Raw genomic sequence first — 27,678 nt, forward strand, 5'->3', positions numbered from 1 at the left:
TGTTCTAACTCAACTGCACTACTTAGTAAACATTGCCACAGAACCCTATATAGAATGGGTGCTTATAAAACATTCCCAAGAGGAAACAGAGAGGTAGAAGAGGAGAGAGTAGCTTGAAATCAACTCATTGCTTCAAGCTCAGCTAAACCAGCTGAATGGTTAACTCTGCAGAAAAAATATGCTCTATGAAAACTGAAATAGGCAACAGATACCTGCAAACATCTACATTTGTTGTCTCCTCTCAAGGGATTCTAAAGATCATGGTCGTTAATGGGATTGGGATTATCTCACTGGGCAAACACATGTTATTTTGAGAATTCCTGCAGAGGAGCAACTAAAATGAAAAGCTAACTCAACAATCAGTAGGTTAATATACTTATTTTACACAAGTTTGACTTTCCTGAAGATGATAAAACATGCATATTTCCTTACTTGAAGGAAATAGGTCAGGCAAATAAGACTTGTTTGACTGATAGGGGAAAGGGAAGGGAAAACCCCCAATGTATTCTTGAATTAAAAAGAGGCAAATTAGTGGATTTGATTGAAACACAGCTAAATACACAATGACTTAAACTCCAATCCCAAGGAAAAGGCTCTTCTGAAGTTTTCCTGCTTTACTTACATGATTTTCTCATAAAGAATCTAACAGTTTTGGAAAGATTGCTCAGAACAGTTTAAGTAACAAACCAAAATTACCTATTGGTATCAACCCCTCCTATGAATGCTCTTATTTTCCTTCCACTGCAAAGAAGGTGTGTTGAATGGCAATTCTATATATTAGGTGATTTGAGTATCAGAAATGTAAAGAGATCTTCAAACTGTGATTTGTCTTTTGAATATATACTTCTATCTTTGCTAGTGAAAAAGAGATTTGGGTAGAAACTAGACACGCCAGTATTAAAGATTTTCAAAGTCTTCATGAGCACAGTGTTAGGTTCTCTCAAGGTACATACTGTGAGACCTTTGCAGAAGTCAGTCTATATTAAAAAGCACCACAGCAAACATTTTATGCTAAGTCAGGAAGCAGCAGTAATTGTGTGCCTTAATTTTTCATTGTAGTGCCCTAATGCAGCTGCTAAACACTGATAAAAGTTTTGTAAAACTATGTAAATATAAACATTTATAACATGTCCTTTCCTTATCCACTACAGCTTATTTAACACCACAGACAATTTTTGAATATACTTATTCTTCCCAGAGGACATTACCTTAGGCTTGTCTATACTGAGTTTGGTTCCAATCAGTCTGTCTCCATCCACTCTGCTTCTCTAGTTTTGACTAATTTTAGAAAAGCTGTGATCATCAAGTTCTTGCATGGCAGTTCTCTTCTTCAGATCTGGAGACGCACAGTCCTCAGCTTTATGTTTTGGAAAATTAAATATTTCTTTCTGAATCAACTCACTATAATTAACTAAATACTGCTTTTTAGAAAAACCCCAAAACAACCAACCAACCAACTGCACTATGCAGAAACACACCCCCTCCCTTCATATTTTACTAACTCAGTCATGTAAGACTGCAATCCTTCATGACAAATGCCACAGGCATAGAGTGGTTATGAGCTGCCAGAGTACAGGATTAACTCAATTTACATTACAGTACAGCAATTTCAAACACAGCACCATGAAGTGTAATGACACAGTTAAATATGTTGGCACAGGACCAGTAGGGTTTTGTTACCTTTTAACATGTACTACTACCCCTCTTCAGAACATGGTGTCTCCTTTTGGCAATTCCCCTTTGCCACGCATTCCCCAACAAGTGCCACAATCCATGGGTCCAAATCTGTGGATCTTGTGAGACCCAAGATCAGGGCAGGCTAACACTGTTCTCCCATCACTACACTTTCTCAAGGCTCAGTAGTGAAGAGTCCATAAGTATCTGTTCAACTCTATTCTGGCTCTGACCTTGGCACAATTTTCTAAAGAAGCAACTTTGTAAACTTTACAGAAAATTCTCTGATTCTTAATCCAAGATTTCTTTGATTCAGGAGTACATCTTCTCTTCTGCACCTTTTTTAAAGTAATCCTAGACTTGATGCTGAACTGAAAATCCAGGAGCTTCCTGCCAAACAGAACAACAGGTGAAATAGGAGCAGCTGAAGCACATGTCATTTCTCACTGAAGTACCTCAGACCTGACCAACAGGATGGCACAAATGGCAGAAGTGAAATTCACTTCCCACGAACTATCTAAATAAAAAAAAAAATTCACACTGAATTTGAAGACACTATAGAAAGAAGCAGTAAGTTCTCTCCTCATCACCCTGACCATTTATTTTTAAGTCTCTGCTTTTATTCTGGTTATCCAAGAACATGTTCAATCACCATATCAAAGCTTAGTAACTCCCAATAGGATAAACTGCCCATCTGTAACAAGATCACATACAAAGCTAAGTATGTTCTTGAGAGGATTACAAATCTTTCTGCTAGATTTTGATCACCTTGCCCACACATCGGCTTCTTGCAGTGGTCAATGGAAAAAATCCAAAAACCCACGCAGGCAAACTTATAATATGCTTTTGCACAATTTCTTAGTGAATTGTGATTGCTTCTGTTCTCCCTCTTTGACTATCCAGACAAGCTTAATGCTGGTACCACTGGAAATACCTGGCTTCATGCACATTTTTTAACGCAATTACTTTCAACATTCTCCTTGGATCTTCCAGGTAAAAAAGTTTTTGTTTCAAACCAAAATTATTAAAAATTAAGAAATTATTTTATTACAAATAACAAAATCTCTGTCCCATGATACAAAAGTCTTTGAAACTACTCAGCAGCTTCTATTGAAATCCCACCAGTCTTCTTATTTCTTGATAGATAGGAGCAGCCAGTTCTTTGGCTTTTTCTGCTCCATCCTCTAAAACCTTTACCAGATGGGACTTGTCTTCCTGGAGTTTCTTGATTTCATTCCTGATAGGTGCAAATTTTTGGATAACGGACTCTGCTACCACCATTTTGTAGTGAGCAGTGTCGAGATCAGTGGCTTGGTGCAGCACTTCTTTGATGCTAAGCCCCGTTACTGCAGCGTGAATGGACACCAGATTGGAGACACCGGGGCGAGCGATGGGGTCATAGGTCACCTCCGAGGTAAAGTCAGTCACAGCTTTGCGAAATTTCAGCACTATTTCATCAGGGCTGTCTGCTATGTTAACAGTAGCTAACTTCTGTGGGTCTGACTTGGACATCTTCACTGATGGATCTCTGAGGGATTTTATTTTCTTTGTTGTACCTTAAAAAAAAAAATGAGCACAGACAATGGTTTCTTATGATAATTGCTAAGAACAATGTGCAGTTATATGATGAAGCTGTTTATCCTTGCTCAAAAATGAATTGCAAGGACAATCATGTATGCTCTGTTTAGTCCTTGCACCCTTCCTGTCCTTCTAAGAAGCTACCTTTCTCCTCTCATAAACTGAATGAAGCTTGTTCCATCTCTCCCATCTTCACTAAGCACAAAATTCTGCTGGGGCTACTCCTAATATTTTATGGGGCTTGCATGCTGATTTCCCCTCCAAATTTCTCCTCCCTTCTATTACTACACATTACTGAAAGGTTCTGAGCAGTGGAGAAACAGGTTAACTCCACTGGTAAAAAAAAACAGTAAGAATCACGTAACAGTTAATCTCTTTATTTCAGGAAACTCTTCCACTCAAAATCACTTGGCAATTCTCCTAAATCTCAGTAAAAACAGTTATTAAAACTCTCTAACTCAAAACTAACCAACTCTGTTAGATGTAAAGCACTGTTCAGGTAAGAAAGGTGTGGGTATTGTACAAACTGCTAAGATACATGCATGTACATGAAATAGATTAGTAGCATTAGGAGAATGTTGGAAAGTACTTTAAAAGCATCAATGCACTCTGTTTCAGTTTTTCACCAAGAAATATAATTCATGGAGTATATAAAGTATCACTTATCCACAGAGTACTCACACCAATTATTTCTAATACAGCCAACTAAATTACCTGCATATTGCTCATAGTTGGCTTATGTACTCAGTGAAAGGATAAGAGTTGTTCCAGCATACAATTCAGATTGCCCCAGAAAGTGCTTTGTTCTGAAATCACCTATTGTAAGAGTCTGTCCCTTTTCTGCAATTTTGAAAGAGTCCAGGTAATTCAACTGTCTACAGCTAGTGAGTCTGAATAGATCCCTACCTTCTCCATTCATCTAGGATATTTTGTTGGTTTGCATGTACTTGTGAACTTAAGAAGGAATGCTTTTTGGGAGCAAATTGAAACGTTTTTTTCTTTTTCAAACTGAGCTTTTTATTTAATGGTCAAGAGTCTCACTGCATTATAGGTTACACTCAGCTCCTCTTTATAGTGCTTAGTGCTCAATTAGAAACTGCAGTTTGCAACCCCTAATATTCTCAGAACTCCACTCTAGGTCTAACATCGTTTTTGTCACTGAGGCTTGAAAATCGAGAAAGGTTTATTACTGCCTGTCTTTTCTAAGGTGAGAATTCCTTGCCCTTTTGGGGGCGAAGGTCTCTGCTGTGCATTCCTCTCCATTACTTACAACAAAGATGCAACGCTTCATCCTTGCCCAATTATTCACGTTTCTTAACAAACATGCCATTTGCGCCATCTGACTCCTCCTCACCCCCCGGCCTATGACCTTATTGCTCAAAAATGGCTGAGAAGATTTTCCTTATAAGTTTTCCTGAGTCTAACATCAAAACCATAAAGTCTTAAGCTCTCTGACAGATACATATTGAAATACTCAAGTATATATTAAACACTCTTAAAAAAAATTGGAGCACTGTACATATAAACCAACAGGCTGTTCAGCATGCTTAAAGTAAACATCTCCCACTCGGACACTGAAGAATTCTGCTTGCTAGAGGTCTCTTGCCTTGCTGCTAACATGTCTCCTGAATGAGCAACATGGAACAGAGACACTACTCTTAAAAAGTCCAGAAGTCCTTGAAGTCCAGAAGTCCTTGAAGAGCAAGGCTGACTGGCAGCAATAGAGTGCATCTGGCCCTCCGGACTAGAATACCAGACGTCATGTACATTCCTCGACCATGGATTTCTAAAGTCCTCTATCTATCTTGAAAGTTCATTTTCATAGCCTCTAGTCTCTTATTGCCACTTTTTAACTTTCCACTCCCTTAATATCAGATTGCCCCCTTTTCTTGATCCCTGAAACTATTTCCACAATATTTAAATCAATCTTCAACTTCAAGTACAGTTAAGGGAAAAAAAATAACCAAGATCAGCTCACTTAAAATGGCTTTGGGCACAGGAAAGAATTCTCCATATTTCTTGTTGAAATGTTGTGCTATATCTTGGGCTAGTTCCAGGTGCAGGACTTGATCTTCTCCAACAGGAACACGTGTTGACCTTTTAATAAAAGACAGACACAGGAAACTCAGCAAAGCTCTCTGATTCTGCTGAAATGTTACTCAAGACTGTCACAGCTTCTGCCATGACTGAGGGCCGGATTGAGCCAAACACTCAGTCCCAGCTAGATATAGGTGCTGTGGGAACAAGATCCCAAACTGATGGGATGACTCAGCTTTTTGAGCTGAACTGAAGCACATAACCAAGGGCAAAAATCGCCCTTTTGTGAAGACATATACAGCAAAGATACCTGTAAGAGCAACTCATTAAACTCAGCTCAAAGAAAGGTTTCTGTAGTATCTCCTGCTGCCTCTTCAGAGATCAAAGAGTACATTTTATAGTATGCAAATGAAGTAAGAAAGATCTGCAAGGCATCAAGTGCAAGCACCTTGCCATGTCAAGTCTCAAGAAAACATAACTGTTGAGGAGTTAATACTGAGGAGGTTACAAAGAGAAGGAAAGAAGAGAGTGTTTCTTCCCCATCACAATATTATAAATCATGTGATCCAGCACCTCTATTGTCACAAGTGTTGTTAGAAGATTAGAACTGCTAGATTCAAAGGATAACGTGATCTTCTGTATTGCACTCAATGGCTTGAATACGCTTTTGGAGGGAAACACAATCTGCATCAGAGAACATCAGGAGGTGAAGAATCCATTACTTCCCCTGGTGGTTCTTTCCCACAGTTAATCATACTTGCTAAAAATGTTCTTTTAGATGAGGCAGACTTGAAATCTTGCCAGCTTTTGATTACTCTCCCATCCCCCAGCAGATTTTTTTCTAAGGGTTATGGGGTATTCAGCTATGAATACTGGACATATTCCAAAGTAAGAAAGCTCACTATGCATCTTTTAAATTCCCAGAAAATTTCAGATCAACACGGTACTCTTTCCTTCTGATTCTGAATTACTAGGCTGACATGCAGGAATCAATTTGTCCATCTTTATTCCCAACCAGTCAGCAAGGCAACCTAAAAACAGTTACAGTAGTCAATAGGAAATCACAGTTCCCTATAACTGAGAGAAAATCAGTTACCATAATCAATATACTTTAAGCAGGTCAAAAGAAATGTTTCCATATGCCAAAATGGTTCCATATTCACAAAGTTTGCCACTAAACGGAAAACATATTATCTCTATAAAAGTCCCTGCACAATACCTTACCTTTTTCCTTGCTGGCTTTTAAAAAAATATTTTTATTCTGGTGCTATTTTTACTCCTTTCTGTCATATATTTACCTTATGTCCATTTTCCTGTCTCTTTGATCCTTGGTTCATCTGAGCTAGTACTGTTTTTCTGCCTCCTCCAGCTCTAAATTCTACTTCATGACTGCTGTTTTCTTCCTGTGTTTCCGTTTCTCACCATTTCTTGTTCCTCATATTATTTTGTTGACATTAAAACATTTCTTATTAAAGATATTAAGTCAAATTTCTTCAAAGATATATTGTTTCTCTTTCACTTCCTTGTTTTGTGCTCTGTGTGGACAGCCTGCTGTTAACATAGATAGTAGTCAAGAAACCACTGGCTTAACTAAGAAAAGATGGAATACCCGGTCTTATTAGAGATGGAAGAGACAGACATGGTTGAGTTCCATCAAAACAACGTGATTTCTGATAAAGTTGTCTAAATTTCACCCTTCAATACTTGACACTCAAATCACTCAAATATTTGACAATCAAGTGGGACTCACTTCAAATAAAGTTACAATATTGTATTTGAATATTATCATTATAATATTAAAATTAATTCTGACTTTTGCTTGCTTCCTGGTATTTCTAGATAAAATTCAGGTAAATTAGAAATACCATCTCTTGGTCTTCTAACAGTCCTGTTTTCCCTACTATGATCAATTAACATGAAATTTATCTAGATACATTTTTCTGAATTCACAATTGGTTAATCTTGATTAGTCTGACCTGACATCCTTGTCCTCAGACCTGTGCTACTTCTCTGTCTCAACCAATACTCACAACTTCCTTCAGAACAATGACACAAAGTACATATGCTCTGAACATAAAAATAATTCATACATGGTGCCCTGTCCTTAACATTTACTTACTGAGACAGTTTAAATAATATTATGATACAATATGATGAAATATAACCAGTCATGACAATGCTCTACAAATTATGTCATCCAGGCTACAGGTTTAGGGCATGCTGAGTCCTCAGTTGCTCACTAGGCTACTTCCACTGCAGCACACAAAATTGACAAAATTGAGCCAGCCCAGGTTACTACAAGCTGCAGTCAGTAACTTAATCTTTTTCATCAGTATGAACTGGCCTACACAGAATCCCCTACTAATACTGGTGTACTACATACAGACAGTTTAAGTACATCTACAGTACACTGCATAAAATAAAGCATGACTACTTTGAAAGAAGTGTATCTGTGTGAATGTGTAATATACATAATTAAACATCCGTCTGTTGTAATTCCCTAAGAATTATTCTCACGTGACCAGCTTTTGCTCTTTACAGTCCTGTCAGTAGCTTTTTAACCAGGCTAGATTTCAACCCGCCACTTGAGAGTCTGTCATCCATTTCCAATCTTCTGATCTAATCACACCCAGCTCCCCTGCTCAATAAGTCAGCATGTTGACCTGACAAGCATTCATTCCAATGTAGCTGAACGACATTGCCCATGGGCTCACATTCTGCCTCTTACTTGTACAGCAAAATATCTGCTGCTTGAAGCACAGGGTAAGTCAACAAACCAACAGTTCCTTCGCTATTCTGGCTGGCACGCTTCATCTGTTTGGAAAAGAAAAACAGAGATGAATCACACTTTTGACTAATGGTATCAAAGTCCAGGATTTTAATTAATTAGAATTCTGAATAACTGAGTAATTTATTATGTAGCTCTATAGAAGACAGTGTCATGTAAAATCCACTCCTTATGAATGTATTCTGGTTTATGTCCTATGTTTATGAATTTCCCTACACTGTTCTGAAATTCTAGTGAGAAGGGAACATAGGGTTTCTTTTGTTTTCCATTTGTAACCTTCTTAATGGAAACGATTTCACATGCAAAACCATCAGGCTGGGTTATTATATTTGTATATTACACATAAATTCTACTTTTAAAATAGTGTCTTCAGCAATAAATTTTTGTAACACTTCATAATGAAGATATAAAAAGGTATTAATACCTGTGTTAGAGATCAAGACACCGTGATCACACAGTCACTATGATAGCCAGTGACAGCTGGGAGAACCTGTGACAGTGACAGCTGACAGAACTACAGGGGCAGAGTCCATTGTTGTCTCTGTTAGCTCACACTGCTCCCCACAATCCACCTAATGCATTCTTATGCTCCCTGATATGGATCACCTAGAACAAGACAGTCAGGCTACAAACACAAATTCTGTTCTAGCTATGGCATATCTATGTTTTACTCTTAGCAACAGTTAAATGTACTAACCCCCTTGAAATCTGAATTATTTCATTAAGACTGTTCAAATATATTTAGACTTGTCTCACACTCTCCAACAGATCCTGTATTCTGTCTACATCTCTAAGTGCCTAGGGTTCAAGGAACCTAATCTGCAAAGCCTTGCACCTGTAACACCTATCTGTAGGTCTGGAAAGTCAATCCAGTCAAAGTAGGATTTAAGAGCTTAACTTTAGAACCTTAGGTTTGAAAAGGTTTGCTTTAATCTATGCCATGCATTAACACTGGTTGCTGTATTTAAGTTTTACTGGTTTTATTTAATTAAGAAGGAAAACAGGAAAAAAGAAAACATCTGGAGGTATTTAAGACTGCTGTGAACTCTGCAAGCCAAGCTGCTCTTAAGCGGTTGGGTTTTTTTTTCCTTTTTCAGATACTTCTCTCTCCTATCTTTTTCTTTTTCTGCTCACTAAATGTCAAAATAAAATACAAGGAAATTAAATGCAAGAACTCTCTTGATGCAGTCATGCTGATGCAACACTGAGATTATGAAGATGAACATTTGAAGCTTGTAAAGGCAAACATTTAAGATACAATATCACTCAGCACATTTTTAATATTTATAATTTCTATACTCCTCTTCAAACATATGCCTCTTTTTAACACTCTTCCATAAAATTTACAGAGCAGCCACTCTTTATAGTGGAAAACGAAAAGCTGTTTACAGAACTCCTTAATCAGGAAGACCCAAGTTTGCCACTGCAATATCTTGCATCACTTTTGCATTATTAAATAAGCATTGAAATAACACTGAATGTTCTAGCAAAATCAGTTTTATAACAGTAAATAAACTTCATGTTTAGTACAGTTTTTCTGCAAGTCTCTGACAAAAACACCATTCTGTAGCTTTCAGCGGGAAAATGTTCACTAAGAGGAACAGACCTGGAGAGACATGTTTTCTCCCTTCCACCACAGGACTACAGAAACCTTAAACCTAAAGCAAGAATAACCAAGGTACAGCTGGTACTTCATAGATGAAAAGTACTTTCAGGGCAACATTTCTCCTGAATTCCCATAAATTTCTTTCAAATTTACCAAACAGTCCATACCTTCCACTGGGGCAAACGTAGCAGACGTGGCACATTAGTTAAGCACCCAAGAATCCAGGCAAGTTCTGCATGCTCAGGAACCTGAAAGTATGAAGTTAGAATCCATTTAAATCTTCTTATTTTATATGCATATTTTCTCAAAGTCAATAAGAATAAATTGCATCAAAGACCAGAAAACCATTTATTTCTGTATATTACTTTTTCAGTGAGGTCAAATGACAAGCTAATGGAAAGTTTTGGACACTGCCAGGATTGAATGCTTTACATTAAAATAGTATAGCAAGGTTTTTGATCCTATCCACTCATATTATAAACAAGAAAGAAAATGCTTTAGCAATAGCAGAGTTGAACACATATGTAAACTCCTTTGCTTGCATACTTGATTCACTCTTTGCAATATTGGCAGGGTTCAATCTTTAAGAGCATGCTAACTGTATCAAAGACGTTCAAAACTTCATGCCTGCAACATGATATAACAACCCAGACAGAAGGCAGTAAAAAGTGTTTGTTAATAATTAAGAATTACTAGGATTATTAATTGCAATTCCTTTGTTGTCACATTTTAAGTATACTGATTTCCTAGCTAGCAGTCATTAGACTACTTTGGTCACCAATGTGTAAAAGTATCCAACCTTCAGGCTACAGCTCAGTGGTTAGAAATATTTCAGTTTGATTCTTTCCCTTCTTTATGCCTTTCCCACAGATTCAGGGTTTTTATAAATTCCCTCATGCTTATTTGACCTGCAATCTTCTGTGCACAAGACAAAGTGCAACAAAATACCGGAGTAAAATTAACTTCACGGAAAATACGAAGCACAAGACTCCTATTTCATCTAGAAGGAAACACCATCTGGTTCAAAGTGGTTTTTCATTTCTTTCTTCTAGTCACGGATGGAGAGGAGATGGTGCTCTGTTGCACTTGTGTTGACAAGAACCCTCTTTAAAAGCTATGCAGTCATTGATTCGGCTCTGTCAGATGTTGATTTCGCAGCCAAGACTGCACGTGTGTTTCACTGGATCGGTGGATTTGACATTACATCAGTTACCAAAACACAAAGTGATCTAAACAGCATTTGTTGGGTTGAATACACAGTTCTGGGTCCTACCAAATTATATTCATTTCCCATCTTCAAACACCAAGTCCTTTCCTAAGTAAGACTAAAGTGCTGAATAAGCTGAAGAAAAAGCCTGATAAAACGGGGACAAAAGATGTAAAAGCATACCAAAGTGTAGAGATTTAAGTTGGAATAAAATTCAATATCGGAGGCTAATGAGACAGCATTCATCATTCAAATTACAGCAACTGACTGTATATTGGTGTGTGAATCAGGAGGTTCTAGGCTTAAACCACAAATCACTTGTCAGACTAAATCACGGTTTAAGCTACTGTGTTTTACTTGTCAAGAGGGGCAGGTAATTGCTGCCTTTGGTTGGTCATGGTGCATCTGCCCAAATGTTGCTCATTTAGCTACAGTATTCCATCACATTGATTGCACAGATTTGATACAAAGAAGTTGGAAGATGTGATGATGTATATGACACCAGCAGAATAAAGGCTCAGTCTACTCCTCTGTTCACTGAGCAATACCCATGGATCACAATCAGGACAAGACATTCACACAAACTTAATCAGCTTCTTGCTGCAGGTCTATTTAAAATGGCAGGCAAATGTCTTAATTAAACAACCAAAATACAAGAATGTAAGAAATAACACTGTACTGGATCACAACAAAGACAATGCAGTCTCGTGCTCTGTTTCCAGGAGTAGCATGTGGGGCAAACACATGAGCCTCCTGCTTCTTACGAGTATCTTCCCCTCATACTTCTCCAGCATCCATAATCGTTGCACTGGGGAATATCAGAAGGTATTATCCCTGGCCCAGTCCTGGCAATGTATCAAGATTCCCCAGGAATGTGTCTTCTGAACCAGCTGATTCTTCATACCAGCCCACTTCATAACCCCATGGTGCAGCAAGCTCTAGAAGCTTAAACCTGATGTGTAAAAAAAGAATTGAGCCACTAATGTATCCATGTTTGTTTACTGGTTTTGAATACCATCTCTTTCTTATATTGCACAATTTGGTGAACAATTCCATATCCAGCTTATTCAGTGTTTTTCTGATTTTGTAAAATTTGATTGCATAGACGCTGCAGCCTTCTTCTCTTTAAACTGAAGCAAACCTGACTTGCAATTTTTCCTTCTTAAGGCAGCTACTTTATCCCCTGCTGCATGAATTCCTCTCCTTTGTATCATATTAAATTAATTAGTTTGTTCTGGAGATGTAGACTATAAAACTTTACCCAATATTCAAAAAATGGGCACACTAAGGTTTTGTATGGTGATCATCTCTGTCTTATTCACAATACCCTTTCTGGTGATGTGGTGATGACATATCATTAGCTTTTCTGAAAACTGCTAGTGCCGAGCCAATGACTTCAGAGAACTGTCAATCATGACTCCATGACTTTCTTTCCTGCATTATGTGAAGAAGGTTTAGAATACTTTCACCCAGATGTTTTAAAGCATTTAAAGCTCTTCTACCCCTTATTTGCCTGTCCACTCTGTTTCATGAGTTCTTTTGGAATTCCTTTCCTTGACATAGCATTTGGCTACCCATAAAGTCTTGGCATTGCCCATGAACTTCTGTTCACTACCTTCTTCAGGTCATGAAGGAAGAGGTTGACCAGAACTACTCCCAGCAAGAATGCCTGAAGAACATGACTGTTCACTGTGCCATTCAAAAAAAAGTAATCATTACAGCCTACGTGGCTTTCAACAGTGAAATGAAAGGAAATAGAGAAGAGACATCTCATATTTGGATAAATCTACAAAACGATTTCCAGTTGATTCCTATTGTGTTAGGTAGTGTTTATTGTGCCATCACAAGGAAAGAAGCATGACTTTTCACAAAATTTTCATTAAAAAGGGTATGACTGTTTGAGAGGTGTTCTGCTTGCTTTTTTAGTTTATTTTTTTCAAGGTTACCCAATAATCTAACTAGGATTTCAAGAAATAAAACTATAAAGAGTTCCAATTAATTCAGGCTATTCTGTGTATACTTTAACCAGTATAAACTGGTTAATTATAAATAAAATTATTATAATTTTATATTATAAATTCTAACTCAACTTCTTTTGTGTTTTAAAATCTGACAACGAACTACTGTCCAGAACTACGATGTACTTCAGGAGTTACCCAGGTTTTCAAAAGAGAATAGATAATAATAAACTTAACTCTTTTCCAATGAAGACATACTTTTCTCAGTGTGCCCTCTCCCCCAAATACATCAGTATAAGAACAATATAAATGGTAGAAAACCAGAATTACATCTCCTATTAACAAAACCCACAACCAGTGACAGTGCCTGAACTGTATGTCAAACCTAACTTCAAGAATATTACAATCACTGGTAATTCTGAAAACCAGCTATCTAATCAACTAAATCCTTCAGGTCAACTTCAGCTACTTTTGTGTCCTTAAAAAAATATAATTGCCTGTTTTCAGTATAAACATTCTTTTCTTGGGAAATATTTCTTGCAGACCTGCTGAAAATATTTCCAGAAATACCAGTGTTTTAAGTGCTCTATTTACTGTTTCCCTTTACAAAGTCAACTATTTCCCATTAAAAATTTTCTAAAAAATCTTAACCACATCCATATAGCAATCACCCTTTTCCAGCCCAAATCCTACCCCTTGCTCTTCTCAGTAAATACAAGTTTCTCTCTTTTCTCCTGCTCTGTGCTCTTGCTCATTTTAAGTTTTCTCTCCTAATCTCATACAAGTCTGTAAAAACCATCAACATTTCTCAAAGGGTTAAGACGGTCATCTCTATGCTATTACCAGGAACACATTTCCTCCCTCACTCTCAATTGCATTAAGCATTCTCCACAACCTGGCTTACTAATCACTAATCAGAGTTATTTGCAGACCAAACTACTTACATTCCTTCTTAGTGGCCTGACAAGGCCAAGGCTGCATAGCCAGATTCCTTTTTCTTTTTATTTAAAGCACACGTATTTAACAGAGGTGACCACTTCCAAACGATAATGAGCAGTTCTCTAAAAGGCACAAACATTTCTGTTTGTTCACCTGAGTGCCCTGCTCTTCCCTTTTAAAAGACATATAGCTTCTTAATTATTTACTTGTGCAGCCATGTGAAGTTATTAAACTCAGGTCACAATTTATACTTGGATAATCTCTGGAGCTTTATATGCTGAAGTACAATCTCAGGGCTTCTTCCTGCAGATCAATTTTTTTTGTCCTTGATCCTAGCTATTCCTTACCAAATTATTGCTGATATTCCCTGGCCAGAGCCAATGAAATATGCATGGAAAAACAGTAGCTACTTCAAGTCCAAATAATTCTAGATAACTTTTTATGATGAGACATACAGCTGAGGAAGACAGCAAGCCATGAGATTCAAGAACAGTGGGAGAGGCATGAATACTGGAAGCAGATCTGAAACCAACCAAATCAGCAACAGTGGGCCTCAGCTTTCTGAGGTTATAATACAAAGTTGTATGTTGGCAGCTGAACTGGCTTTCTGCAAGAAGTGATGCAGTGTTTTATTTTCAAGATCGATTTCCTCAAGTTGCAACCCATAGCCCTTCTCTGTAAGGCACTGCAAATTTGCTGCATATCTATCATGTGGAAACAGCTTTCCCTCAGTAGTTAACCTCATTAAGGGCTACATTTTAAAGGGGCAGTAAATTTAAAAGATTTAATTTTGATAGAGTACAAACAAATAGTCTCAGGAGGTAATTTGGATAGCTGTGTACTAAAAGAAATTGGAACAGAGAAGGGAAAGAGTCCTACACTTAAAAAGAAATGTTTTAGGACTTTTGTCTCATCTAGAAGTACCAGTAAGAGCTTATGCAAAATTCAAGAGGTCCTTTTTAAAAGCAAATGATGCTCAAAATTTTCTTGAATAAGAGGTAAGGTTTTATTAATGCCTAAGATTGCAGGCAGTATGTTCAAGATACATACGTCTCTATATTATACAACGGAGGGAAAAAAAAGCCATAAAGAAGACAAAAAAACTAGACTACTCTTGAGTCAAATGCACATAGTGCAGGTACTTCTATGACAGAAAATTTGCCACAGTATCCCAAATTTCTGTTCCAAGAAATAACTGATTGGGTAGAAAAATTTATGGTTACAAAGGCAGTATCAGATTTAAAAAACTTGTTAAGCAACGTATTGAATTGAGGGGTGGTTATCTAGTTACTGTCGATAAATGTGTCAGTTTCTACAGCTTTCACCTTTACCTTGGAACAATTTAGTCTCGTATCCTTATTTATATTTGGCTAAAACATACAGAAAAAAGATCTGTCTCTCCTTTCTGAAGAAGCTGACCAAGAATAATCTTACTGGAATCAAGCTTTACTGGTTATAAACCCCGACAGACCACAGTAATTTGGCTGAAGCACCCTTTCCTCTCCTTTATTCATTATGAAATTAACTTATTTTCAGAAACATTCTCCTAGTATAACCCCCAATACTGTTTGAATAATTAGTTTGGTGTGTCGAGAAGACCAGTGAAGAGAGGAAAATATAACAGCTACATAACAGTATGAGACGAAGACAGTAAATTAACGCAGAAAAGAAAAAAAAGAGAAATCCTAGTGAACCATGACTTTCCTTCCCACTGAGCTGTAACTATGTCTAGTCCAGTCCATGAGAGAGAAAACAGAGGAATGAGAGAAGTAGAATAATTTTCTAAATTAAACAGTCACATACTTCCTCTTATGACAGGAAGTTTTCAATGGACCATGCTAAATTAATGTGCTTTAATGAATTTATACGCTATGATGCAATGGAAGCTTTTCAGACCCTCTGAAAAATGGAAACGGGGTAGCGTGAATCTATTCAAACTCTGCCCACAAAACAAAGCAGATGGATACTTCTGGAAAATAACAGCAGTGAAACAGTGCACATATTTATATTGCTGTATTTTGGGTTTTGGAGTTAAGGCTAAGACAAATTTGCAAATTCCCACCTCCCAGAGTTACTGCTTCTATTTGCTTGCACACTGCAAGAATACTGCAGTTGATTATACTCAGAAAATAAATCACCCTATCCAGAAGGATGAAAACTGCAATTTTCCGCCCAGAAATTGAACATTATGTTGTCTAGAAACTCACAGGACTCCTCAGAGAAGTGTTCATGCAGCGTATCAAGCACCGCCTGCTGAATCAACTCTGATGGAATTTTAGTTTCTCTTGGGACATTAAGCATGTGTCTACTACAATAGATAGGTGGACAGGAAGAACAGCCTGAGACCACATAAAAGCAAAATCAGTTTCTAATATTGTTTTGACTGTGAAGCAGATGAGATACAAGATGGTTATGGGTAAGAACTGAAATGTGTAGTGTACCCACCACGAGTCAGAGAAAATGGGTTATATCATATGAATTTACCATGTGTGTAGATGGCATACTGTCTTCCTTATTTACTGCCCCCCCCAGTCCTTTTTGGTTTTAATAAAAGATCTAAGTTTTACAACAGATGACTGTTACAGCTTTTATCAGTTATGGTACAATTTAAGGAATATATTTTCAGTTTCTTCTAATACTTTCATGATATGTTGTATAAGTCATTATTCCATAACTTCTTTTGTATGCCTGGTAGGCAAAGGCAGCCACTTAAAGCATATCTTGACATTATTTTCTCTAAGAGGGTTTCATACATCTTGCAGCTGCACTCCAAATAAAAATGCACTTGAAATATGCGTTTATTTTTATTTTTTATTCTTACTAAAACTGTCACTTTTAAATAAATTCCTACTTGAGAAAATATAATTATACAAGATGTAATGAAAGTGCTTCTCTCACTGGGAGGCCATCTCACTGTCCAACATACAGTTTTTCTAGATATTCTAATTAAATCTGCTTGTTCATAACCCTTCACAGACAATGTGGTTCCAAACACTACCCCAATTATTCATCGCAACCCTTCTTGCTTCTAAATATTTTCAAATTATCATCACTTGTTCTTTGTAGCCACTACTTCCCTAGGCTGGAATTCAAGTTTTTATATGGCAATATAAGTGTGGGAGGTATTTGGTGAATTGCAATGTATTAAGACCAAATATGCAGCCAGCCATTAACTTACTGTTTGTACATGTTTTAAAACAATACAATCTATAAATGGTAAACTCTGAAGCATATTAAACTAATTTTCATCCAACTACCACTTTCCATTTATAGGTAATAGCTGTATATCCAACAGATGAGAACATAGGCCATATGCTCTCTAAACAGTACAATAAAAATTTGCCTATGCAAGATTTCTGTCACTTTTATTTAATTTTAGTTGAAAGGTGAGGACATCACTGAAATCTGTTCTGGGATTCCAGGTCAACTTCACCTGTATCCTTATCACAGCAGCACCTTTTGGATCTAGCATAAGCATGAGAAGTATCTGTTCTCACCACACTTTCTCCCAGCAGTTAGTCTGTGATTCATATTGCTCAGCCTGTTTTGTCTCTTGCATTGAAAAGGATGATGAAATGTGTGAAAACTCTGAAGGCAGGTATTTCAGATTCTCTGGATTAGAGATTTGCAAAAAAGCCTAAGTAAGTAAAATAAGTGAAAACCTTACCAAAAAGCACAGGCATTTTGAGAAACCAAGTAGCATTATTTCTTTTCACATATGGCAAACATCCTAGAGAAGCAACACAAGCAGCAAAACATAAAAAGAATAAGCCAAACAAACAAATAAAGAACAAAAAAACCACCCCTTTTCAGCAATTCTAGACCACTCTTGCCCAGTGTAATCCAGAGAAAGGGAGAGAACACAATACATTTACATGAATGACTGCATGAGCAATTCCCTTACTGGGGCTTACCATTACTAGTAATATACATATTAATAACATATACTTCTTTAGTGCAAGAATTTCATTCCACCTTTACTGCTATAGAATCAGGGTACAGAAAAAGTCATCAGTTATGGTGGGTTTTGGTGATTAAATTAAAAGTTCATAAAGAATAATTTTGTTGCAGGATGTTTGTTTAAAAAAAAGAACAGAAATGCCATTCAGGAGTAATTAAAGAAATATTTCTGTGATCTACAGATTTGGTAATTTTCTAGATAGAACTCAAAATACAACAATAATTACAGCATGCTAAGCTACTGAGAATTCTCTCATTTAGCAGTTTGATCTGCCATTAAAAAAAACTACTCAGTCCATAACTAAATACCTAACCCAGTTCTCTATTTGCGGCTGGATTTTCACTGCTTTCCTGCTGACCTCTGGAAGTACACACCCTATTTCAGTATACAATCAGTTTTGGTCACTTTGCTTTACACCTCAGCCAAATGTTTGTAAGCTAAAGTGGGGCTTTTTTAGACCCCCTTGGAGACTGCTACAGTGGCTGAAAAGGAGGCCAGCTCCTTTTTTTTTTTTTTTTTTGAAATCTGAGAAATTTCCAATCAAAATCAAGCAATAAACTTTCTTGATTAGCAATAGCTGCAATCCATCTTACACCTTCATTTTTAGGAACAATCATCTTGATATTATGACATTCCATAACGTACTATTTCATTATCATACTAACAATAATCACATTAGCAAGGGTCCTGTCTCCTTTCCTCACATCAAGAGCTACACGCAGACACTCCTTTTAATTGCTTCCAGAGAAACATCTGGTGCTGCCTATGTAAATGTAACAGATCATACTGCATCTCTGGCTATACCTGACCACTTCATACAGCTTGTACAGACTTGGTTTGGGGAACCTGACAAACCACTGCAGCCTGAAACAGAGCCGAAACAGTCTATATTCACAAACAACTGTAACAGTTCTTCTGATTGCAGTGTGACAATGAGCTTTCAAAAACATGCTGGAATCAGCCACTTCTGAAAGTTGTATGGATACTTGTGTGGTAAGTATTAACAAACGTAACATTCAAGACATCAGACACAGCTCAAATATTTAATCTAATGGTTTAGATTTAATAAGAACAATGGCCATTACATCTGGACAGATAAGAACACAGAAAAATTAAGGTAAAAAGGCAGTCTATTTAATTGAGGCCAGTCTATCCACCATAAGGAAAATCAGAATCATATTTGTTGGAAACTTCCATTTGATAAAGCTGAACATGTTCAAGTTTAGCTGTCTTAGGTTTTCACTAGCTTTTGACTGTATTGTAGAAGCACTGCACAAAGAGCCATCATTTCCTGAGTCTGACACTTTCTCTTTGGGGATTCAAAGATTCAATCTCTGCATTATTATATTGTGAAAGATATTTTTCTGTGGCTAAGTGCAATACAAGATCCTCACTGATAATCTGCTGGCTTCAAGGTGAAGCCTGAGTGTCGGTTTTAGCAAGACCTGGAACAGCACTAATTTAGCTTTTAGACCTGTAGGAATATAAGAAAAGCAACACTGAACCAGATCAAATATCCATCTCTGACAGCAACCAATGAAAAAAAAGAACGTAAGTGCAGAAAAGCATGGATATTCTCCCATCTGTGGTTTCACCACTTCCTGTAGAGGGGACTGCTCAGATATGCAACAGTCCCAAAGCAATTTTTCCGATTAATTTGTTGAGTCCTTTCTGAATTCATATAAATTTCAGCATGCACTGTATCCTGTGTAAACGGGTTCTGTATCTCAGTTGTGGATTTTGTGAAATGCAGCATTGTTACGCTTGTGTTGAATCATCCAGGTGTTAACTTGTTTTGATATGTCAGTTCACATTCTTCAGTGGATAAAAAAATTTCTCCATATCACTTGCAGTTTTATAAACCTTCACTTTCTTCCTCTCTAACCGTAACCTGCAAAGCATTTACCCTTCATGCTGAAGAGCCCTCTCTGCGTATCTAGTCACTGATCCTCTGTTGTAACTAATTTAACTGTTCAGTTGCTTGAAAACAAGAAAAAACCCCTCTCTAGATTGGTTTTTACTGCATCACTGGCTTGTAACTCACCTAGCGATTATTCCAGCTAATGACTTCATCATTTTGAAGCTGACAAGTCAGAGGAGAGGAAAATTAAAACCCAAGCAGGTAACATGTTTAAAATTATAAACAGATTTGAAAAAAATGGGGTGTATTTATTTAAACGTATCTCCACTAGAATTCTGAGATCATCTATTTAGACTGGATTTTTAATACAGAGGAAAAGTGAAGCAGGAAGTATATCTGTCTTCATCAATTCATTATTCACCAGGGATAGAGAGCTATGATTGCCATTTGCAGTTTAACAACCCCAGGAAACTGACTATAAAGAATTGTGTTGAAAGGGAGAATGCCACACCATTTCAGCTTGCATCAATAAAATTCAGATCCTGTGTACATATCACCTTTGCAATTCTGTTGCAAGATGGACACCCATTTATGGGTGTCTTCACAAGAGCAGAAGCTATGACACATTTGTGTCTGTAGAAATTACAGAAGTTTGCCAGTCTAGAGTCAGTAACAGAAAGTTCATCGAGCAAGAAACTAAGTTGTGTTCCAGAAATATAAAACATGTGATAGCTATATGCCAAGTGGGAAGATAAGCCCTCTACCCCTTGGAGTAGTCAAGAGAAGCACATGGTTTACATAAGAATTACCCGATCAGATGGAAAAGCATGCACATGAAAAGGAGGTTATAGTAAAGAAAGTAAAATAAATCCCAGAGAAGTAACTCCCTGATGATCACGGTGGAATTGATACAGAACTTACCATGTTAATCACCTGTTACTTCGTGATTACTGTGCAGCTGGCAGAAAAAGTGGCAAGAGCTGATATAAAAGCATAGAAATGCGTTTTCCATACATTTATGGTTACACACGCCAGGTTTATGCATTTTTGATTTAACCTTTTGTGACTGAAGTGTTACAGAGACGAATTAGGTGTCTTCTAAGAGGTCTTTGAAGTATTTTATTCATAACCTACACAAACTCCTATCTCTGCTTCAGAAATTTACAGTGTACTTATCCCTAAATGGGCTTCTCAGTCATCGTGGCAGCCTACAAAATTTCAAAACTGCAGCAAGGGATAAGTTTAAAATCCAACACTGTTAACATTTTCTAGGACCACCAACACGATAAAGGAGTTCAGCAATGCTACAGTCATTCAATAAGATGTGTGGAAAGCCACTTAATCAGAAACAAATCCAACACAACAGGAGCACTCACCAGTGACTGCCGGAACAGGAAACACTTCTTCGGGTCAATCCCACAGGCAAGGATGGCAGCAGTGGTGTCGAGGATGTTTTGGCGCAGGACAGCTGGCTCCTTGGGCATGGTGAGAGAATGCATGTCCATAATGCTGTAGAGCACTGAGCTGCACTTTTCCTGCAGATTCACCCAGTTCTGAATGGCTCCAAGATAGTTACCCAGATGAGGGGTCCCAGTTGGCTGGATACCAGAGAAAATCCGATCCACAACCATATTCTGTGACAAAGCATTGGCAAAATTAACACACGCCTTCTTTTTTTTTTCTTTTTCTTTTCTTTTTTGACAGATTCTTTTGTATTTAAAAGCAATTTAAAAAGCCTCATTTATGCCTGTCTCTTCTCCCCTCCTGTGGGTGTATTAATATATAAATGACCTCAGAACTGATAATTGCAGTAAGTCAGTTAAAATACTCTATCTTACAGCAGAGACTGACAACTACCATAATTTTAAACTGTCAGACTGCATATGCAAAAAACTACAGCTGTAAACAAGATTGGAGAAAAGTTGGTCTCAGAAACCAAGTGGTAGATTCTCTCATCTTCTTTCGCACCAAAGTTGTATTTTTCTCTTTAGTTTCTATATCCACTCTGATATAGAAAATTAGGGTCACAGTGTAGAGAAATTCAAACATTTTTGTTGTAAACTCATGCAATGTCCCAGTAGATTGCCATCTTAACTCCCATGAACACTGAAGTCTTATTTTTCTAGCTGCAAAGAACATTTTGAGCAGTTCCTGAAAGAAACCTACTTCTTGACCCAAAGGTCAAATAATAATGAGAGAGATCATCAAAGTTCTGAAACTCCCCATTCTGGCAGCAATAGAATTTCTAAAAGAGCGCTACAAAGAAATACGGTTATAGCTCAAGATCACACCTGGAATACTGCCCATGCATCAGGCCCAGTAAAATGTCAACATTGGAAAAGAGTTCACAGAGAAACAGCAAAACCAAAAAACGACTAAGAAGCTGAGGTTGTGAGGAAAGATTAAAAAGCTTGAAACATGTATAGCTTGGCTAAGTGACAGTTACCATCTCAAAAAGTTTGTTTTCCTGCATCCCAGCCCTCCATCTGACCATTTTCTCAGAGCCCTGAGCTGTCAGCATATGATCAATTACCTCCTCGACCTTCCCAAAGAATTTCACCATATTCAGAAGTAGCTCAGCAATGTTTCATGTGAAAATGCCTGTTACATGCAGAATTGCAAAAGCATGCAAGACTGCTCAACTTATAAAAGAGGGTCCCCTCCACCATAGCAAGCTGTACAATACAAATCCTCAGAATCAGTTATGTGGCAGGATCATCCAACCTCATTATGCTTGTGGCTGCATGATTTTTTTTCCTGCTAACTTTTATAAGTGACATCTATAACTTAGCAGGAAGAATTTATTTACTGATGTAGTCTGTTTTCTTTTCTGTGAATCTCTTACAAATGTGTGTGGGAGAAAAAGAAGTCATACAGCTATTAAACCACACAAAATGGCAGTAAAAGTCAAGGCCAACTACCATTATTTTTAACTGTTAAAAAAATACTTCAAATTGACTTAATTCATTTTGACTCAGACTTCAGAAAAATTAATGAGGAAGTGTTTCCGAGTGGAATAGGACTTTTTTCACGATCTATAGCTTAGAAAAGCCTAGACTATTTCTTTCTAAATTTGCTGAAAAATGCTCTTTTCTTTTAAAGTAAACTTGTTTTTCAGATCAAGACAATTTTCTTATCCAATGTTTAAGTGTTTGTGCTGACAGACAAGAGCAGCTTTGGGCTAGCTGGCATGCTAATTTCTCCTGCTCACATAAATGCCTACATATTTAAGTCTTGATGGCAACTCCTTTACCCCATCCCAAACATCTTCTTGACTTCTGGTATATTCTTGAGTCAGTTTCTAAGTGTTCTTGGAGAACCTCCAGCACAGGAGCTTCAAGGTAATCACCTGAAGCAATGAAAAGCACACCACTTCTTCCAACAGCAATTCCAGCTTCCAGTTCTTGTGTTCCAGTCCTTGACCACCCATGCACCTCTCTTCTTCATTATACAAAAACGGAATTATGACACTCAATCTCTCACTTGGCACTTGATTCCTTGTTTTCCTAGGAACCTATATCAGAGCATTTCTCACCACTCACACAATCCACTCACCTCCCACTAAGCTACTACCTGGCCTAGGACTACAGCCAGCTTCCTGTTAACACTGAGAATGGCCAGGTGCTCTCCTACGGAAGGAGGCATTCAATATTCTAACGTATATAAATGAGATGAAGTCTTACAGAAACTTGGGATTCACTGGACTTCAGAGCTGTACTTCTACTACTACAGGCCTAGAGCAGCTGCTAGGCAATGCAACAGGCATGACATTTGTCTCTTGCTTCCTATGTTTCTTAACCAAGATAAGAAGTCTGGAAGCAAACAGTTGATGACTAACATGGTGTTCTACCCCTACTGGGATCCCAGAACAGTTGGTTGTTTGTCAGAGCACAAAGCCTTTTTTCATGTCCATGTTTCCCCTCCCTAAGTTCAAATCCTGATGCTCCTTCCCACAACTACTTCTCCCCACAGTACTGCTTACTTTCTGTTTAACAATACTTTTCTTCACAGACCGTACTTCTTACAGGCCTATTCCATTTTCTTATCAGACAATTTTATCCCTCCTGTATTCTCTTCTTCTTCCACTTGTGCTTTACATCCCTTGCTTCCCCAAAGAGCTCTTACATATAGCACTTGATATACAGCTCTTACTGAGTATCCAGACAGTAAGAAGGCACAGACAATGCCATGTTAAGATTATTACTATTATTACTAATTAAGCTATTACTGCCTTGACTCCAGTGACTTTATAGAGAACATGTTTTCTACCTGCACAGTTATTAAAGCTAAGAAACGTTACCATGTGCCAGAAATCCACTATGGATCCACATCAATTAAAGTACGTTAGGAAGATCAAGTTTAAAGCATAGTAAAGAAACTTGCACATCTTCCAACTTTAGTCTAGTAAAAGACAGCATCACCTGGCACGTCTCCTGATGTTATTGTTGCTTCTCCCTGGGATCCTGAAGCTGGTGCTACTTCAGTGCAGGAGCAGCTCTAACCCCTGGGGTAACTGTGTGTTATGCCAGGGCACAGGAATTTCTGTGCAGTCAGCATAGATCAGCCCATGTGACAATATCTTGATGCAAAAAGTGCTGACACCCTGATTCTGTGGAGAACAGTTCTGCCTAAAAACTTTGTTGGTCCCCAAGGCAGACAGACTCTGTCCCTTTTGCAGCTGCAGTCCTTGTTTTGCATGCTTCCCATAAGATGTTCACTATCCGCCTTTTCAACTTCTCAGATCACTGTCCAGTCTGTGATGTTACTATGAACATATTGGGTGTATTGGCAAAATTGGGTCCCTTAATGTGAGTATAATACACACAATACATAAAAATGCAATAGTAACATTTAAATAGGAAGTTTGAGAATGTCTTTCACCAAGCAAATACGAGACATGAGAGTCTCAGCATAAACTGTATGTTCAAACACTGTACTAACTCCAAATGTTCAAAGGCTAACAATGAGCTAATGAAAGGTAGGTTTGTTGTAATGCTACAAAAATTAGCATCTGGTGACACACTACATGTTGAAAAGAAAACACACAATCTACAATGTCCAATGGACACAGTTTCATATAAAGAAAGAACCAAGTTCTCTATCCATTAAAGAGAATACCTGTGAAAGCAAGCATGACATCTTTAATGGTGCTTTGTATGTTCAAATGATAAACAAATACTTACAAAAGGTTTATTCAGTATAACGGCAATAAATAGCAAGTGAAACATTAAAAACAAACAGTAACAGTATTATGTTCAGTCTAAGTTCAGCAATTACTTAACCTGAAGTAGAGAATTCACAGAAATAAGTAAATCCAATAGTGAAAACTGAGCTAGGCTGAACCTGAGTAAAGCATTAGTAAATCCATTACAAAGAACAAACCCATACTGGCTCCCAGCTGAGGGACCAGTTGACAAGAAGTCTTTCATCTTTAACTCCTTTGATTCCATTTAACAACATAAGGCATGAGAAGTTACAGCAAACAGGGTGGCATGAAATATTCCATTGTGTTAGCAGAAGCCTATATTAAAAAAAGCCCACACGAAACACCCTCAAATGAATCTTGGATTTCTTGCACTAAAAATATACAGAGAACATTGCTCCTTTGGAGAGAGTTTATGTTCCCTGTTTGTTCACTCTGTGAGAAGCAGCGGGCAGCATAGCAGCGTGGCAGGGGACTTCTGCCTGGTACCATGAAATCATGAGGCTGGAATGCACTTCAATGGAGCTGTTAGGTCAGGGGATGGGAGCTGTGTGCTCCAAAGTACTAGAGCTGGAAAAGGATAAAAACAAAAGGAGTGAAGACTTCCCAACGGAGCAGAGTGAAAGCCACAAGACATGCAGTTCCAGCCCGCAGGCACTCACTCATTCAGACATCTGTAGTAAGCACAGTGTGAGCCTGCTGTTCGTATGTTTAACTCTGTGTGGTGTGTACACCTACACCAGCCGTGCCACACATTATTCCTCAGGCCTGTTCAGAGCACAGTATCTGACAGTGACTTAGCATCTACTATTTGTTTTCTCTCTAAAAGACCTCTGCATGGCAATGCTAAACACCACAGTGCATTTCTCAGCTGCATTACCGAATGAAGCTTGCCCTCAAACCCATAAAGATTCAGGTGTTCTCTCACCTAACCTCCCTTTTGTCATGAGATAAACAATTGCCACTCCTTATACTGAAACAATATCAACATCCAAATGCTATCAAATAATCAGGAATAAGCATAGCATCCTTGTCCCAGAGTAGGATGGCCAAAGTCTGGTCCTGCCATCCTGTGGCATGGCCACATCCATTTTCAATGTAAAACAGGAAAGATGACAGCATCCAAAAATCCAGTTCTGCTCTCTCAGACCAAAGCAGAGCTCTTCTCTGCATGGAAGGAGAGCTGCAGCTGTCAAGGCCTCAATTCAGCAGTCAAAACCAAAATCATTCTCTCTCACGAGATAGATGTGCCAGAACTGGAAGACACACCAAAGCTGATAAAGGAAAAGATCCATGCAGGTCCAAGCATCTCATGTTACAGCCAATTCTTAGTGTCCTGCTTATACATTTCATGTTTAGCTTTATGAATTCTGTGACTGCTGAACACAAGAATTTATTTACCTGTTGAATACATGTATTTGCCTGGTACAGTCAAGAAAAAGCTGCATCTCAAATATGTAGTAAAATCAGTTGTAAAACAGTTCCCCCTTTACCAAGAGTTACAGAAATAAAATCAAGTGAAAGCATTCACAAGGCTGAAGTTTTCAGAATCTCTCTTCTTTACAGCTTCACATAAATATTGCCATCACACACTTGAAATGACAGCAGACAAGCTGCAATTATAAGGTAACCTTATGCCTATGCTTTCATCTCTTTTGGGTTTTAAAAACAGAGAAACATAGCACCCATTCAAGGGGATAGGAGAAAGCTGCCAGTAGACAAACAATTCTTAGGATTGTTTCCTCCTTTTATTTTGGCATAGGCATGTTATAAAATTACATAAAAGTATACATAAAAATGTGGCTGGTTAGAGTCCAGTTATGAGCTATTGTTTAACACAACAAACCATTAAATGATCACATTAATCCTACCCCAGAAGTACAGAGGCAGTGCCTGTCAGCTTCTCAATCTACCCAGTCATGGGGGAGACAGACACATCTTCAAAATCAAATTTCAAGGAGGCTTTTGCTAATTATATCCTTGGAGTGACTGAAGGCAAGCTTTGGACGAACTAGTCTTTGTTCGTGACTTTATCCCAGCAGCCTAACAGATGAAAGATAGGCTTATGCCTCCATCTATACTATATCTTATAGATATTTAAATTTCTAAATAATAAAAAGACTAAGTCACAAACTCACCCCGGGCTGAAACAAAAACAAGAGATTTTAGGCCCAAACCCCACAATGTTACATAAAATTATGACAGTATTACAAGAGCAGCTGCAACAGAAATCACCCCCCAAGCCACAGAGGTGGTTACTATTCACATGCTATAGTATTCAGCTGCTCTGTTTTATTTTAACAGCCATTTACTCGGGGCAGAACAGGTGAAGAACCAAGTGAGATCTGCAGCATCAGAGCTAATTCTAAACACAGGTGGTGGGCATGACAGGGAGAGCAGGAAGTCGACAGGAGAATCACTGCTGACATGTAGGACAGGGAAGATTGATGGCTTCCCTCTCTAGTTTTCCCCACTGTGTAGGCACGCAGGGGGTGGGGGAAAGGGACGGAGAAGCTGCTGTGCTGGCGACATAACACACCACAAGCCTCCACAGCACCAGCACTGATTAATGACACTGGAACGACTCAGGAAACAGCAAAGGATCATTCACAGACCTTGCTCTTCTTATTATAATTTTATTCGTGGGGATTCATTTTGCCCCAGCTGTCCCCAGCTGAAGCAAGTTCAAATATGCCAGACGAAAAGAAAAAGTGGAAGTCGAAGGGAAGAAAGCACAGTATAAGCAAACACAGACATACGCATAAAACACAAAAATTGGAAAATTTGAAATTTCAAACATGAAGATCTTCTCAACAGGGATCAAAAAGGGAAGAAAAATAAAACCAAAACAACACAACCAAAAACT

At 37.9% G+C, this 27,678-nt stretch overlaps 1 protein-coding gene across 5 annotated transcripts in view; it reads right to left on the reverse strand.

The window, feature by feature from the left end:
- Positions 1-2,245: 2,245 nt before the first annotated feature.
- WARS2 (tryptophanyl tRNA synthetase 2, mitochondrial) overlaps positions 2,246-27,678 on the reverse strand; it is a 38,837-nt gene continuing 13,404 nt past the window's right edge. For all 5 annotated transcript variants that reach the window (XM_014884208.2, XM_014884214.2, XM_014884209.2 and 2 more), the window contains exons 2-6: positions 20,986-21,243; positions 9,851-9,931; positions 8,018-8,103; positions 5,231-5,349; positions 2,246-3,230 (exon numbers count right to left, since the gene is read on the reverse strand). In XM_014884208.2, coding sequence (XP_014739694.2) covers positions 2,782-3,230; positions 5,231-5,349; positions 8,018-8,103; positions 9,851-9,931; positions 20,986-21,243 — 993 coding nt within the window. In that variant the 3' untranslated portion in view covers positions 2,246-2,781. The remainder of the gene's footprint in view (positions 3,231-5,230; positions 5,350-8,017; positions 8,104-9,850; positions 9,932-20,985; positions 21,244-27,678) is intronic.

This window comes from Sturnus vulgaris, chromosome 2, assembly GCF_052056855.1.
Source record: "Sturnus vulgaris isolate bStuVul1 chromosome 2, bStuVul1.hap1, whole genome shotgun sequence".
In the NCBI taxonomy this organism is placed as follows: domain Eukaryota; kingdom Metazoa; phylum Chordata; class Aves; order Passeriformes; family Sturnidae; genus Sturnus; species Sturnus vulgaris.